The sequence below is a fragment of the Malania oleifera genome, chromosome 5, assembly GCF_029873635.1.
Source record: "Malania oleifera isolate guangnan ecotype guangnan chromosome 5, ASM2987363v1, whole genome shotgun sequence".
Lineage (NCBI taxonomy): Eukaryota > Viridiplantae > Streptophyta > Magnoliopsida > Santalales > Ximeniaceae > Malania > Malania oleifera.
Window position 1 is genome coordinate 6034377 of NC_080421.1, and position 14019 is coordinate 6048395.

Sequence of the window (14019 nt, forward strand, 5' to 3'; positions counted from 1 at the left end):
TTTGAGAGTATAAATCTCAGACCATGAATTTGAATTTGGATAAAATTCAATATAATTTTCACACAAATCCAAATTTTTGCAGAATTTTTTGTGCAAGTAGGAGAGCTCTAGCAGATTACGGAAATGCTAGCAGTAACACTATTGTGTATGTGCTGGAGTACATGCTAGAAGAGAGCTTGAAGGTGAAAAAGGCACACCAGGGAGATGGTAAGTGGGGGTTAATACTGGCTTTTGGTCCTGGAATCACTTTTGAGGGGATTCTTGCTTCGAATCTCACTATCCAAGAGTAATACATGTCTGACATTTCAATACTTCAACTTGGCATATTTCCTGCATGTCATAATATTTCTTCATCCCACAGTTTTCAGAACATGAAACAGCAAAAAGTTTTAAAATGGTCACAACACTAAGTTGCTTGCTTTGTCAATGAATAATTCATAGGTGTCTACAAAGAGTTGAATTCAAGTAGAGGACTGCAATTTGCTCTTAGAGAATGAGTACAAGCACGATAATGTAAAGTGTTATGGTAAATCTAGGCATTCTTTCTGGCTTCTCTCAAGCACAAATTTTAATTACCAAAAGAAATGAAGCTCTAGTTCATCATCTACATGTCTTTTCCATCCCCAATAGAAGACTCAAATTTCATTACTATTGTGGTTTCTGACTTGGCATCCATCAAATTTTTAAGTGAATCCATAAAAGTTGCAAAGCAGAAGCCAAATGGTACTCATGATCAAAAGTAAAACTCCATTTAAATGATGCATCATTGCTACACATCTCTTTATCAGATAGACCTAGGAGACAACAACATAGAAACCAAAACGAAGCATGTATGAGAATTCCCAAAGAATGACCCAAGAAAGACACTATACTGGAATATTCATCTTCTTCTCAAAAGGGCAGATAAACCCAGGTGACAACACCATAGAAACCAAAACAAACAAAGCGTGTGTAAGAATCTACAAAAGATGACATAAGAAAGGCGTGGTGCGTGAATATTCTTCTCCTCCTCAAAAGGGCAGGGGCTTGGTTCTTGAACAATCTTCTTCTCCTCAAAAGGGCAGATGCTTGGTTCATGAATGATCTCCTCCTCCTCAAAAGAGCAGGTTCTTGGTTCTTGAATGGTCTTCTCCTCAATAGGGTAGGTGCTTTCATTTTGGTATAAGGAGCATGCCCTTCTAGTACAAGAATCATTATCGGAATAGAAACTCCATTCAAAGGTGAAGCGAAGGAAATAGTGCTTGCGGTCACGCTCGCACTGTATTGTCTGCTTTCGCATTTTCTTATGGCGCTTTCTGGCAAGCTTCAAAGCTAGTTTTGGGTCATAATGAAGATTTTTTCCCTTAGCCTTAAATTGACGTTTCTGCTGTCTTTTGTTTTCAAAATCATCTTTATCAACATACTCCTCACTGCCAAAGCCACCATCACGACTTCTTATTATTCCTCCTTTACGAAATTGACACTTTCGCTGTCTTGTGGTTTCAAAATCATCTTCATCAACATACTCCTCACTGCCAAAGCCACCACTGATTCTTCTTCTTCCACCTCCTTTTCTGCCACCCCACCAACCGATCTTTACTAAATTGACTCTTTCGCTGTCTATTGTTTTCAAAATCATCTTCATCAACATATTCCTCACTGCCAAAGCCACTGCCACCACCACCACCACCTCTTCCTCCATTACTGCCACCCCCACGACCACGACCACAATCATCACCACCATGTCCTCTTCCTTCACCACCATCACCACACCCTACTCCAACACCACCACCACGTCCCTCTCCTCCTCTTCCTCCACCACCACTGCCACATTGTCCTCCTCCTCTTCCTCCGCCACAATCACGAAATTGTCCTTCTTCTCTTCCTTCACCACCATCCCCACCCTCACCACCACTTCTTCCTCCTCCTCTAAAATTGTTGCGATCCTTCTTGGCTGTCTCCCTAATCTTGCTGCCCTTTCTGCTTAGTTCACAAAACGTTCCTTTGCCCCGACTGCCTCCTCTATTAGTATGACTTCTACGATTATGATTGGCAAGAGTACGATCATCCTTCTTCAGTTTCTTTCCACAATCACTCCCATATTGATTGTTCAGAACAAAGGAGCTTGCAAAGAAATCCCAGATGTTCACTAAAGGCAAAGTTCTATTTCTTAATTTCTCGTTTGGCTGGTGATTCCATCCTCTCAATATATCCATGGTGATTCCAACCTGAAAAAAAATTTGATAGACAGACAGAAACAGAAAACGCCCATCTGACCAAGTCATTAAAGAAAAACATGAACCAGGAAATGAACTAATAGCTTTAAAAAAAAAAAAAAAACAATTTCAAGTCTAGAAAATGGAAAATTAAACAATCAAATTAACCTGAGGCTTCTTGGAGCTTTCTTGAACCGTAGAGATCATTCTAACATAGTCTGTATTGCTTCTTCCAGAGGAAGTCTGAGCCTGAGGAAAGTTTAAGGAGGAAAGTGGGGTTTCAAAATCTTGCACCATTTGCTCTAAAGTGCGGAGAATCAGTTGTCAGGTTGATTGGTTGATGCCTGTTTGGTTAGAAGGAAAATGGGACTTTAGTTTCATGGGTATTTCCTGAGAAATCTATAGTAGGGAAGATATAAAATCTATGTTGGTTCCAGCAACTAGTGACGAGAGAGGGAGAGAAAGGGAAGGAAAAGGTGATGTTGAAAGGAAGGGGATGATAGAAGCCGTTAACACTAACGAACATTTTAAATTGCCAAAAGTGGAATACCATTATTATCCCTCAAACCTACTTAAAATTACTTTTCACAGATATTTAATACCTAAGAATAAGTTTTACAATCTCAATTGAAAATATTTTATTTGGTTCAGTCATAAAGATTCTTAATAATTAAAAGATTATCATGTTTTACATGATTTGAAATATTCTAATGTTCTTTAAGTTCTTTCATGAGATCATCAAGATGCGCTTAATTTTTTAATAATAATATTACGTAACAACTTGTTATGTGTGTGTATGTATTTTTATATTTCTATGACACAGCCATATGAAAATAAATAAAATCAGATAATTACTAATTAATTTGGTTAAATATTAAATTTAAAAAATAAACTTAAGGGCGCTGCTCAATACAAAGCTAAGCTTAGTGTTGGTGCACAATTGAAGTTATTATAATGATATGGTAGAAAAACCACATGCCAAACTTAAAAATCAACCCAGATTTTCCAGCATTCCCAAACTTTACAAGCATCCATCTTCAATTTCCCCCAAGTAGGAACACTCTACAAGAGCAGAAGGAAAGAACATAGAGAAAATGCCAGCCACATTTGCCTGCTTCTAGGCAAATTTCAGCAGCCAATATGCCGATGAACTGTGGCATGCAAGAGATCTCCAATCACACCACTCCGGAGGGAAGACGGAGCACAAGCTGTCCTCCAAAAACGCTGCAGAAAAACAAACAGTGAGAAGAATATAAATATACCCTGGGAACTTGGAATTCAAATCTCAGGTTAAGACTAGTGTAGGTTTGGACAACACTCAATATTTTGTCTGAATCCAAGTTCTGAAATTCATGCTCCCAGATTCGCCAACAGAATTTAATTTTGATGCTGTCAAAGTTGTAACAATGGCATATCACATATATAAAACTTGGAAACCAACCTCTTGACATAATAGTAACAAAAGTCTGCCAGGATGAAAGTCTGGACAATTTCAGAAATAAGAACCATGGAAGGCCATAATCCATAGCCCAGAGCTACCAGTAAGTGCCCACGAGAATCTAAAACCTGTTGGCAGTGACAGAAAACAGTATTACTGGCAGACTTGCATCCAATGAAGAGCAAGAAAGTTTTCAAGACAGAATTTTCTGTGCACATCAAGTTCTTTAATTAAAAAAAAAAACACCACCACTAATGAAGAAACAAAACAACAAAAGCAAAAACAATAGTAACAAAGAGTCAAGGAGTGAAAAAATATTGCTGTACCACCCAATATACGTTCAAATGAAGTGTGGATATGTGAGCTATCAATTTTTCTTGATAGAAATGTATCATTGTATTCTTGCTAAGTCCAAAATGAACAAACAATATCAATGCCCCTTGATTGCAGTTAAAAGTTTCATAAACAAATTTGATCAACGGAAAAGAAAAAAAATTGTGTTGTGGGGGAAAGCTGCTGGGATAGTTTTGCAGTGCAAGTGAAAGTACCTAAACGATTGAATGCATTAGGAGCAACTGAAACAGTGTACCCAGCCATCCAACTCCAAAACCATTCCCTCAAAAACCATTCATTATGCAGGTTCATAACATTGAAAAACAAATTAGCATGAATATCACTAGAGAAAACAAAGTCCAAACCATTTTCAGGAGATAGAGATGCTATGTTAGCACTCCAAAAATGACAATTTTGATTACAGAACTTAAATTCCAAATTGAAAGAAACAGAACAAATTCCTATAAATCATTTGATTCAACTCTGAAAGATCAAACCTATAGAACCCAATGGGCACAGCTCAAGAACCTCGCAACACCCAATGCAAATACATAATGAGCTGTAAATGGTTCAACAATCAGAAAAAAGTGATGAAAACCAATCAAATTGAGAGAACAGTTAAACTTGGTCAGCTTTGAGTAAACCTGTGAGTCATAAGTTATACAAACTATCATAGGATTGCCCCTTTGTGTTCAGCATGACCGGCAATTTGGGTAACACTGAAACAGCTTCCAGATACACGCAGAATGCCCAGAAAATCTAGTTCAGAATATAGTGCGATGTTGAGGGATAAATAAACAAAGCTAACAGAGCACACGGTATTAACTGCGCTTGGAGTAAAAACAGTACATATTAATCCAATAAAATTAATATAAATATTAACAAAACAAATACTCTTGTAATGGAAGATAGATAGCAACAGCCCCGCATTGCAAGCTGGAAAGTTAGAGAGTGATCCTCTCCCTTCTCCTTCGGAAGGTGCTTTCCCGCGGAGGCTAGGGCTGGATTGTATGACGGTTTGCTTGAATCTGGAAGAGATTGAACTTGAAATCCCTTCAGATAGCTTGTGGAAGGATATTGGAGTGTGGTATTTCAAATTCTTAGTTTCCCGCCTGATGTGGTTTTGAATTTTAACTTCCCCTGGACGATGGCAGGTGGTTCAAAGAGCTGGGTTAAGGTTGCCATGGGAAGCAAAGAAGGAAGGAAGGAAATGATTGAGGATGCTCTTAGATTTATTGTAGCTAAAGGAGGCAGAAGGGGGCAGTGGGTCACAAAGAAGGATTCTGAAATAAATGCAGAATATGAAAGGCTTGAGGAAGAGGCAGAGAAAAAATTTTTGGAGTCAAATAGGCCTCGGCCGGCCACAACATTGTACAACAGTTTACGGGGCGAGCGAGAAGAGCATGCTAGCCCATTAGAATGCCTGAAGAAATCTGTGATAAATGGGGATCGAGTTCACTCTACCCCGATGGTGTTGAGTGAGAGGAGAATGGAAACCCTTGGACTTGTGGGAAGTGAGGAGTCTTCAGAGAGATGCATGAATGAAAATGAAAGCAACAAGTTACAATCATGGGGTGATAGGGTGTGGGATGACACTGTTAGTGTGAAATCTAAAGCCCCTGATGAACAAAATGATGGATTGAAAGAGGATAACAATGAGAAGAAGATGAATGGAGGAAGAACAATAATAAGGAACAACAAAAGGGTGCCATGGTCGGAATTATTTGCGAACAACAGGAACCCTGTTTGCTGTACTGCAATTCCAGCATTTCATACAGATGGTAATGGTGCTAAAATGAAATCATCTGATCTATCTCGTCCAGAAGACTCTTACCAGAAGTGTCTAGTTGGCTATTTTGTTGGGAAGGCTCCTGGGAGGGATACTTTGAGCACTGTGGTCAACTCGTGGAAAGCTAAAGTTAACTATATTAAGCATGCGGATGGGTGGGTGGTATTCAAAATTCAGGAGATGGAAGAACTGGAAGAGATCCTGCAACAAGCACCTTATGTGGCTCAGGGTAGGACTTTATTTATGAAAAAAAAGCCTAAGATGTTTCAATTTGGATCTGAGCACAGGACCACCTTGCCTGTATGGGTTCAGTTAAGAAACCTACCAATAGAGATGTGGAATCCACTAGCCCTAGGAAGGATTTGCTCTGAGCTGGGTAATCCGATATGTGCTGATAAATTAACTATGTTGCAAGCCAGAATTTCCTTTGCTAGGGTACTTGTGGAGATAGATGTTGCGAAGGAGATTAAGTATTCAGTCAAGATATTCCTTCCTGAAGAAGAAGAAATGGTGCAAGAGATTGTGTATGAGAACTTACCCTGGTACTGTACTCTCTGTAAGCATGTTGGGCACACGGCTAACTTCTGTGGAAAAAAGAAAAGAAATGAAGATGTAGCAAAGCCTAAGGATATGAAAAACAACATGCATGGGTCAGAATGCCAGATTGCAAACAAACTAAATTGTAATCAGGTAAAAGGAGATAAGGGAAAAGAGAAGGTGGGGGAATCTGAATGTTTTGCTGGTTCTTCTTATGGGCATTTGTTTGATCCCATTTGTGGAGCTGTGTCGTCTCAGTTGGGTTACAAAAGGATGAATAGGGTGTGTGATTTATTCCCTGAGGTTGAGTTTGGAAGCAAACCTGCTTCTAGGCCGGAGGAGATGGCTGTGGAGGCAGCTCTGGAGGGGTACATTAGCACGAAGCTTAAGGCAGCAGCTCCTGAAGATACTGAAATTGTTAGATTAAAGGGTGATGGACCTGATAATGTTCCCTCAGTATGTTATTCCCAAGGAGACAGAAGCTTTGGGGATAGAAGCAATGATGGATGTGTGGATTGTCAGCCTGATTCAAGCTTGGTTGAGGGCCAGCAGATAGTATGTGTTCCAGGAGCTAATGGGGATACTACTGCTGGTTGTTCTAGCCAATCAATTAGAACCACAAATGAAGGTATGAATGCTGTTAAAAATAGGAAAAATGGCAAGAAAGGAGGTGTTTCAAGTCAACAAACTAAAAAAGGGGGGCATGGTCCCCAACATACTAAATGAAGACTGCTGTATGGAATATCAGGGGACTAAACAGGCCCCTGAAACAAAAAGGGATCAATGATCTCATTAGGAAGAACAAACTGGATGTTATAGGGATTTTGGAAACTAAACTGTCACTAGAAAAATTGGAAAAAATGATGAGTGGAAAATTTAGTTTGCGGCAACAAGTCAATAACTTCGAGCTACATGAGGGTGGAAGAATCCTAATTCTGTGGAACTCTCAGAAGGTGAATTTACAGGTATGCCATAAAAGTGAACAGGCCATACACTGTATGATCAAATGCCAAATAACATTGAATGAATTCCTTGTAAGTTTCATCTATGGATTTAATACAATAGTTGCCAGAAGACCATTATGGATGGACATTATCCAAACTGGAAATGTTTATACTGGTCCTTGGATGCTTATGGGAGATTTTAATTGTGTTTTGAATAATGAGGAAAAGAGGAATGGTGTACCTGTGTCGATGTATGATATGAAAGATGTAAGTGAATGTTTGATATTGCAGGACTGACTGATCTTAAATCTTCAGGATGCTTTCTCACTTGGTCCAATGGGAGAGTATGGTGCAAACTTGACAGAGTTATGGTGAACTAGGGATGGTTTATGAATGACTGGAATGCTCAGGTCAACTTCCAATTTCCTGGCAGTATATCTGACCACTCAGTGTCTCTGGTTTCCTTGTTTGCCGATCAGGAATTGGGAAGACTTCCATTCAAGTTCTTCAATATGTGGACAATTCACCTTGAGTTCCAGAAGAGAGTTAAAGATGTCTGGCAGGGGAGTTTTGTTGGTTGCATGCAATACTGTTTTGTTAAGAAGCAGCAAGCATTGAAAAAATCCTTAAGGTCCCTGAATACTTTACATTACTCTCACATTTCAGCTCAGGCTGAGAGGGCAAGTGCTGAATTAATGGAGTTCCAGAGCAAGCTACATGATGACCCCTCTTGTGTGGAGTTACAAGAGGAAGTGAGGAGAAAGAAATGTGAAACCATTAGACTGGAGAGTGCTAACAGATTGTTTTTATCCCAATTGGCAAAGTGTAAATATTTGAGACACAGTGACAAAAACTCTTCTTTTTTCCATGCTGTTCTAAGGAGGAACAGATGCAAAAATCATATTACAGCTGTAATGAAACAAAATGGGGAACTTACTAAGTCTTATGATTAGGTAGCTGCTGAATTTGTGAATTACTACTCTCAATTACTTGGCACTGAGGTGTATTGCTCCAAGATAAATGCTCAGGTGGTAAAAAGGGGTCCTGTCTTGAATGACTTGAGAAGGAATGAAATGATGAAACCTATTTCAGATGAGGATATTAGAATGGCTTTGTTCAGCATAGGGGATGATAAAGCTCCAGGGCCTGATGGGTGCTCTGCAGGTTTTTACAAAAAAGCGTGGAGCACTATTGGTTATGATTTATGTCTTGCTGTGAAGGAATTTTTCCAGAATAGCAGGTTACTGAAGCAAATAAATCATACATGTTTAGCCTTAATTCCGAAGACCTCTCATGCTTGTTCAGTCAACGATTATCGTCCTATATCATGCTGTAATGTAATATATAAAGTTATTGCAAAATTGTTAGCAAACAAAATCAAACCATGCTTAGAAGATCTGATAAACCCTGCCCAAGCAGCATTTGTTCAAGGAAGAAGCATGGTGGAAAACATCTACCTGGTGCAGGAATTAATAGGATATAAAAGGAAGAGAATGTCTCCAAGATGTCTCCTGAAAATTGATTTGAAAAAAGCGTATGATTCGGTATCATGGGGTTTTCTGGAAGATATGCTAGTTAATCTTAACTTCCCTGCTGAAATGATATCATGGATAATGGAATGTGTATCAACTACGTCCTTCTTTGTATCACTGAATGGGAGGATGAATGGATTTTTTAAGGGAATGAAGGGACTGAGACAAGGTGATCCTTTGTCTCCTGTATTATTTGTAATCTGTATGGAATACCTGTCTAGACTCCTTAAATCTCTTGAAGGTAAATGCAAATTCAGATTCCACCCCAAGTGTAAAGAGCTCAAGATCTCCCATCTGGTTTTTGCTGATGATCTTACGCTTTTCTCTCGGGGTGATGCTGTATCTGTAGGTCACTTATTGGAATGCTTGAATGAATTCTTCCAGTGTACTGGTATGTCTGCCAACAATTTGAAGTCCAGCCTTTATCATGCTGGAATGAAGGAGTGTGATGCAGAAAATATAATGAATCAAATGGGAATTAAGCAGGGTGAATTCCCCTTCAGATACCTTGGTGTTCCTCTGCTGTCATCTAAGCTGAACACTGCTCACTACAAGCCGTTGATTGACAGAATTGCTGGTCTGTTAAAGAGTTGGCCAGGTAACACTTTGACGTATGCAGGGAAACTAGAGATAATAAACTCAATTATCCAAGGCCTAGAGTGCTTTTGGCTTGCGATTTTTCCAATCCCACTGAATGTCCTAAATCAAATAATCAAGCTATGCAGAGTTTATTTGTGGAATGGTAGGAGAAAACCTTTGGTTGCTTGGCAGGAAATCTGCAAACCAAATGAGTGGGCTTGGAGTGCTTGATCTCAAGGTGTGGAATAAAGCATTATTGACAAAAGCCTTGTGGAATTTACAAACAAAAAAGGTTTGTGGACGAAATGGATCCATCAGATCTATTTAAAAAATTCTGGAATTTGGGATGTTGTAGAAAAAAAAGATGATTCCCCTCTGTTCAAGAGCTTGATTGAAATTAAAAATCAGCTGCTGCAGAATTCTAGGGGTATGGATGCAGCCATAGTAGTGATGAATGAAATGAAATGCAGCTCCCACATGTACTATGAATTTTGGAGGGGAAAGTCTCAAAAAATGGTGTGGATGAAAGGAATATGGTACAATGGGAATACACCGAAACATGCATTTTGCCTATGGCTGGGTTGGAAAGGTAAGCTTCCAACTTGCGATATACTGTCAGTTGATGGGATAGATCAAAGATGCACATTCTGTATGGAGGATGTAGAGACCCTAGACCACCTCTTCTTCAGGTGTAAATTTTCAGCTGAGGTTTGGGGAAGTATAAGGAAGTGGTTGGGAATTAGAAGAGCAATGAGTACGATTAAGGCTGCGGTGAAATGGCTACACAAAGAAGAGAAAGGTAAGGGGTTTCTTTCAGCTGGAAGAAGGATTGGATTAGCTACCACGGTATACTTTATTTGGCACTTTAGAAATAGAAAAAGATTTGAAAACGATATATTAGCCCCTATGGAATTAATTAAAGTAATCCAAAGACATATTTATAGGGCAGTTTTTGATAAATTTGATATGTACTTAGTTTGAGTTTGTTGAGCATGTTGATCCTTTTGTAATAGGACACATTATCTCTTGATTGGTCATTTTGGCCCCCGGGTATGCCCGGGTTTTGATGTATTGTTTTGGATGTATAGTTGGCCTGGGTATGCCCAGTGTAGATGTATATATATACAGTTGATCAATAAATTTACCCATTTGATTAAAAAAAAAAAAAAAAAAAACAAATACTCTTGTTGCAAAAAAAAGTGAAACTAAGAAAGAACATATTTCTAAAAACTTAAGACCCAATAGAATTTTAAATCAACAAAGATGAATCCAGGATAGAAGAAACAAAAGTCAAACTCAATTTGCATGCCAAAAATCCTAACACCCACAGTTTCCATGAGCTTGATCACTGAGTTAGAGCAGGATGGAAGAAGTGGAAAGAAGCTTAATGGCACCATGACACATGCACTAATGAACGTGTTAATGTACTCTGACAGATCCTTTTTCTATTCACTTCTGTCAATGAAGACCAATTACTAACTCTGCCAATACAGCATAGGGAATTTTTTATGCCATATTACTAAATTAGAAAGAAACTGTAAATAAGAGGCGCAAAACAATATTGCCCTGCCTGTTCATATACCAGGATCAGATTTAAATTGTACTTGTAAGCAGTATGAAAGCTCAAGCACAAAGAAAAAAGTATCTATAAAAACTATCTTCAGTTTGTTGCCTTCAATGAATATATTGCTAGAAATGTTTAAGAGAACTATCTTCAGATAAAATTATATATAATATATATATATATATATATATATATATATATATATAAATAAACCTCCCACAATGTTATATCACCACTTGAATCAAAACCTTTCTTTGCACAGTTACAAAGTAAACTACAAAACTTGTTTCAATATTTCACTTATTTTCATAAAAAAAAAAATTTGAAACATCAGTACAGAAAAAATATGCATGAAACACAGAATTCTGGAAACCTGCAAATTTTCAAATTTGAACCCACAAAACTGCTCTTTGCATCACAAAAACAGAGGAAAATAATGTCATACAAATGAATGGAATCCTCACCACATAATAAACTGCAAAGTTGTCTTTGTCCTCCATGTAACTAGACTTTAAGTTAAAACGAATCATATATATAACCCACAGGGTTGTTAGCAATGTAGCCGAATCCAGTAAGGTGTGTATATCAAATTCCATAACGAAACTGCAGAATAATGTAACAGCTAAAAATATAGCTGTTAGCTCCTGGGTTTTGAGTGAGAGACCTACAATAAATCCGACATGGGGAAATTAATACCAAAAGAGCAACCGTAAAGATACAGCAATCAGAATAAACCACAAACTCTCAGCCATTAAGCCCTGTGAATCTACAACATAACATCATAAAGGAAACCTTATATAACACAAACAGAAAGAAATCAAGTCCACGAAAAAACAATTTGCAGCACAAAACAAGAGTAGAGGAAGAGGACGAAATATGTGGGATTTTGCTTTCATTTGTTTATTTACTTTTTTCTCAAATGAATAATTATAAATACAAGATAAATTCTGAAGCTCAACAACACTCCTACATCCTGGCCCTTTTGACACAAATCAGCAGGATAGTTGCATATAAGGGTGTACAAAAATTAGCAGAAAACCGAAAACTGGACTGAAACCAAACCGAAACACATCTTCGTTCGGTCTTTTGGTTTGCAGTTTTGGTTCCGGTTTTGAAAGATAAAAAATTTCGGATTTTGTTTTGGTCCAAAATTTTACCCTTTCTTTTGGGATAGTTTGCCTCTTACTTGCATGACATTTTGATCCATATACCGCAAATAGTGTTACAGCCATAGCACTTCTCCCTTTTACTCAACATGCTTCAATTCTATGCGTTACATTTTCTTCAATTTCTCCTTCAGCTTTGATAACAGATCCAAGTTTACCAGTGCTAATCATTTCTTAAACAAGTTTAATACTTTTTTTATCACAAAAAAGTTAAAACAAAGAAAGCAACACCAAACCGTGGAGCTCCAAAACCAAGTTTAATATTTTCTCCAATATTCCTCCTAAAATTTAGAAAACTACGTAGAGAAATAGAGACAAATAATTTTTCAACTACTTATTTCAAGCATACTAAATTTCAATAAATATAAGAGGGAAGAAACAGAATTCTACTCAACTTGGACAAAGAGTCATCTTAGACTCCGTTGAACAAATGGATAATTTTGTTTCCTTGGCAGCTTCAAGATTCAAAAACTCTTAGATTCCTGCGCACCTTAAACTGGAGAACTCGTGGAGTATAAGCAAAGAAAAGCTAAATCGCCGAGAAATCTGATGGAAAGATATCTCCAAGAAATTGGAACAGAGTGCGAGAGACACCGTCCAATCTTCTGGAGACTAATATATATAGTGAGAAAACGATGATGAGAGAAGTTGTCTGCACACTTCGAATTCAAAATTTCTGGTAAGCCCTAGAAACGAAGTGGCGTCTGAAATCTCCCGGCCTCTCTCGCTAAGATATCCCAGCAAGATCGGAACCGTTATCCTAATATCGGCTTATGCTCTGGCAACTTCTGTTTGGTCAACTCGGTCCGCTTAAAGCGCAAGAGAGAGAGTGAGCGTGGGTACATTTGTTCGGTGGCCTCTCTCGCTAAGATTTGATCAAATCCCAACTAGATTATCGGCTTAAGCTCTGGCAACTTCTGATTGGTCAGCTCAGTCCCCGCGCGCGCGCACAGAGAGAGAGAGAGAGAGAGTTTGGGTACATTTGTTCGGCGGGATTTAGGAAATATCACTTTCCTTTCTGATATTTAACCCATTGTACTTTTCTAATTACAAATCCTATGCTAGTGCTTATAAGACTTTCTAGTTTACTCAAAATTGAACCATTTATAGCTCATTATGTATTTGCATTGGATGTTGTGAGTTTTTTTTTTTGTTATATGAAAATTATAATTATAAACCAAATGGATATGTACAATATCACTGGACATGTCCAGGAAAGGATCTGCTACACAGACACTTAGAAAACTTAAAATGGTTGAGAATAATTACAACTCAAAACATCAAAATTTGGGCATCCCCAGGAACAAAAGGATGACAAAACAATCAAACAAATTCAGACAACTAAAGTGGAGCACTCCCCCAATGCAATCAGCAAGCCAAATAAGGCTAGAATAACTACTATTCAATTCAAACATCAGAACTCATACAATTAGATAGGAAAATTTACGATAAACAACTCTGTAAACTTGGGATTGGGCGGAATTGATGAAGGACTTTGGAAGGGTAGCAACTCCCTCAAACTTTCTCTTGTTCCTAGCGTGCCAAAGGCTGTAAACCGTAATGGCAAGGCATGCTTTCTTAACAACAGTCTGAACTCCTGTACCCCTGGCCTCTTTACGCATCCACTTAAGAGCATATTTAATTGTAGTCATGCCTCTTGAAATGCCCATCCAACCCCTAGTGAAGCTCCACACACAAGAGGAAAACTTGCATTTGAAAAATAGATGATCATTGGTTTCATTTTCTGAGTTGCAAAAGACACAAGATTGGTCCACACCATCCACCCAGAATCTATCACAAGTCAGCAACTTCCCTTTTGCGCCAAGCCATAATATAAAGGAATGTTTCGGAAGGCAGCAATTCTTCCATAATGTAGCATGCAAAGGGACTTTGTTACCCCTGTTTCTCAAGAAGTGATAGGCTTTAGAGCAGTTAAAATGCT

The 14019-nt window shown here is 38.3% G+C and overlaps 1 protein-coding gene across 2 annotated transcripts; it reads right to left on the minus strand.

The window, feature by feature from the left end:
- Positions 1-721: 721 nt before the first annotated feature.
- Positions 722-12998, minus strand: LOC131155361 (uncharacterized). Of its 2 annotated transcripts, XM_058108433.1 has the most exons (5): positions 12473-12997; positions 11376-11575; positions 3637-3761; positions 2364-3419; positions 722-2207 (listed from the first exon to the last, which is right to left on the minus strand). In XM_058108433.1, the coding sequence occupies exons 4-5, from the start codon at positions 2490-2492 to the stop codon at positions 1509-1511; spliced, it is 828 nt and encodes a 275-aa protein (XP_057964416.1). In that variant the 5' UTR covers positions 2493-3419; positions 3637-3761; positions 11376-11575; positions 12473-12997; the 3' UTR covers positions 722-1508. The 2 variants fall into 2 exon arrangements, with proteins under 2 accessions (XP_057964416.1, XP_057964417.1); XM_058108434.1 differs by lacking the exon at positions 722-2207 and having other exon boundaries at positions 3047-3419; positions 12473-12998.
- Positions 12999-14019: the final 1021 nt, after the last annotated feature.